The 2,810-nt window shown below is 41.3% G+C and overlaps 1 protein-coding gene across 1 annotated transcript in view; it reads left to right on the forward strand.

Annotated features, from left to right (window-relative positions):
- Window positions 1-2,810, forward strand: part of LOC116693535 (hydrocephalus-inducing protein) — a 109,106-nt gene that overhangs the window by 74,821 nt on the left and 31,475 nt on the right. Inside the window, exons 70-72 of the mRNA XM_032522524.1 lie at window positions 500-647; window positions 1,407-1,608; window positions 1,727-1,948. Of these exons, the coding sequence (XP_032378415.1) occupies window positions 500-647; window positions 1,407-1,608; window positions 1,727-1,948 (572 nt within the window). The remainder of the gene's footprint in view (window positions 1-499; window positions 648-1,406; window positions 1,609-1,726; window positions 1,949-2,810) is intronic.

Genomic DNA, 2,810 nt, shown 5'->3' on the forward strand with positions numbered 1-2,810 from the left:
AGCTACTGAGCATGTGCAACTCCCAACAAAGATAGTAAGAAATGAGATGTATCACTCTGTAGCTACAACAAGTGAGATGTTTCACTCTGTAGCTAAAACAAAGATCTGAACACAAAGGGTGAAAACAGGATCTGCAGCAATGTGCAGTACAACAAAAATATGGTGTTTTTTGAAAATTAAACCATGTAAACCTATTCTGGTACAACCTCAAAATACAATTATGAACCTGAAAATGAGCATCATATGGGGACTTTAAATTGACAGTCTCACGGTGACCATTCACGTACATAACTGATTTTTGACAAATCAATGATACTAAACAAATCTTATTGAGGACATGTAGGCCTATGTTTTCAACATGTCTGTAAAACATTGCAATATGGTGGTGGGTGTGTGTGTGTGTGTGTGTGTGTGTGTGTGTGTGTGTGTGTGTGTGTGTGTGTGTGTGTGTGTGTGTGTGTGTGTGTGTGTGTGTGTGCGCGCGTGCGTGCGTGCACAGGTCAAAAAGTGGAACAGACAGTGGATCTGGTGAATGGAGAGGAGGAGCTCTTCCACTTCTCTGTTTTGCAGTCGTCTCTTCTCTGCGACGACCAGCAGTCCAGCCTCATTTTGCAGCCCATGACTGGCACAGTGGCACCCAAAGATAGGTTAATGACACAATAACATACAACTAAATACAACTAAATGTAATGACTTTTATCCGAAAAATACTATATATTCATTTTGAGATTTAAAATGTATCTTTTTTGTGCCATGTTTTAAACACATAATCATTTACTTATGCATCTGGCATGAAGTGATTAAAATGGCAAAAATTAAAGATATACTATGCTATATTTCACAAAAAACAATTTTAACACTAATGGAAAAAAAATCCCACTCATCAAAACCCAGTAGTGGTGTCTGTATCAGCAAAGATTCTGCCTGTATTTTCTCTTTTCTTCTTATTCGGCTGTGTGTGGGACTTTTATGTGCCACACACGCGTCAGCCCATAAAAGAGCCCTTGGGCCCCATGTAGGTTTGTAACACCCAGCCAATGACAGAGCCAGGATGTGTAGCCCATTCTCATTCCCAGGTTTCAGTGCTTCATCACGCCCCTCAAAATCTCTTCTGATGCACAAGTTTACACACACACACACACACACAGACAGGATGAAGCTCTGCATTCACACAAAATCTGGCAATGTGGCACCTTATCGCCATAGAAATATGGCTCTAGTTATTAATGCTCAACCGTTACCGCTGTAAAACAATCAGAAGATCACATTTCATTCCTCTGATTCATTGCTTTGTTGTGATTCACTGCTTTGTTGTTATACACTGCATATTATTTGTAATCTTTGTAATTTGGTGCACTTCAAATTGTGTAAAAATATAAAATATAATTGTTGTGACTTTGGTGCAGGTTGCCACTGTCAGTGTCCTTCACTCCTTGCCGGGAAGGCTTTGTGAGCTTCAAATTAGTTGTGAGGGTGAAGAAGAAGTCAGAGCCCCTTGCACTCACAGTTAAGGCAGATTGTTTCAGCATGAGCACTTCTATTCAAGTTGAGAAGCCAGAAGGAGGCCTCAGAGAGATCAACCACAAAGATACTCTGGACTTTGGAAAGGTCAGCCACCCTTTACATTGCACACACAAATACACAGATGCACGATTGCATGCCTTTATGGGTAAAAAAAACCTGACATTCACCTTCATGTATGTGTCTGTATATCCACTATTTGTAGGTGTGGATTTCAGAGCAATCTACCCTTAATTTGCTGGTCTCCAATCTGTCAAGATTCTGCCAGGAAGTGAACTTTGACCTTACATGTCCCAGTAAGCTGCTGCAACACTTACAAGTAAAGCCACATAATGATACGATTGAGGTTGGGAAGCAGCTGCGATCTTCACTCTTCTTTTGTCCACGGAGCGTTTGTAACCTCCGGGACGTCAGACTGAGTATCAAGGTGAGATGCTGATCTTCTATCATTTATGAAGGAGTAGCAGGCTGCAATGACAAGAAAAAAAATGTTTAGCTATAAATTAAATAATTCAATTAAATTCAATTCAATTTTATTCATAGTATCAATTCATAAAAAGTGTTATCTCAAGACACTACAGATAGAGTAGGTCTAGACCATACTCCAGAATTTACAAGGACCCAACAGTTCTAGTAGTTTCCTCCAGAGCAAGCAACAGTGCGACAGTGGCGAGGAAAAACTTCCTTTTAGGCAGAAACCTCGGACAGACCCAGGCTATTGGTAGGCGGTGTCTGACAACTGGTTGGGGTTAAAATGAAGAGTAGCAATAACAGTCACAAAAAATAGTAGTTTGCAGTGGTTCTTTGTAGTAGTTCATGGCATAGCAGGGCACTGTGCGCCATTACAAGGCACAGCAGGACGTAGGGCACCGCTGATCGTGGCAGGATGTAACATGGCATCGCAGAACGTGTAGCGGGACCATGGCGACAGTGGCAACAATGATTTTGGAGCCTCCCTGATCCAAGGAAACATGCTGGGCAAAAAATAACATAAGGACTCTGGGGAATTACTCCCCAGAGCTAGGTTAGTAACAAGCATTTCTGGGACATTTTATTACATTATTGATTATATGATCGATAAATCTGACAACTATGACAAGAAGCAGGTGGGCCGGGTTAGGCAGACGCTCCGACTCCTCACTCCCTAACTATATTCAATTCAATTTTAGAGGTGCTCAGTGCATCATGGGAAGTCTCCCCCCGTAACTAATGGATGGTTCAGGATTTTCCTGAGCTAGCCCTAACTATAAGCTTTATCAAAAAGGAAAGTCTTAAGCCTACTCTTAAAT

The sequence above is a fragment of the Etheostoma spectabile genome, chromosome 8 (assembly GCF_008692095.1).
Source record: "Etheostoma spectabile isolate EspeVRDwgs_2016 chromosome 8, UIUC_Espe_1.0, whole genome shotgun sequence".
Lineage (NCBI taxonomy): Eukaryota > Metazoa > Chordata > Actinopteri > Perciformes > Percidae > Etheostoma > Etheostoma spectabile.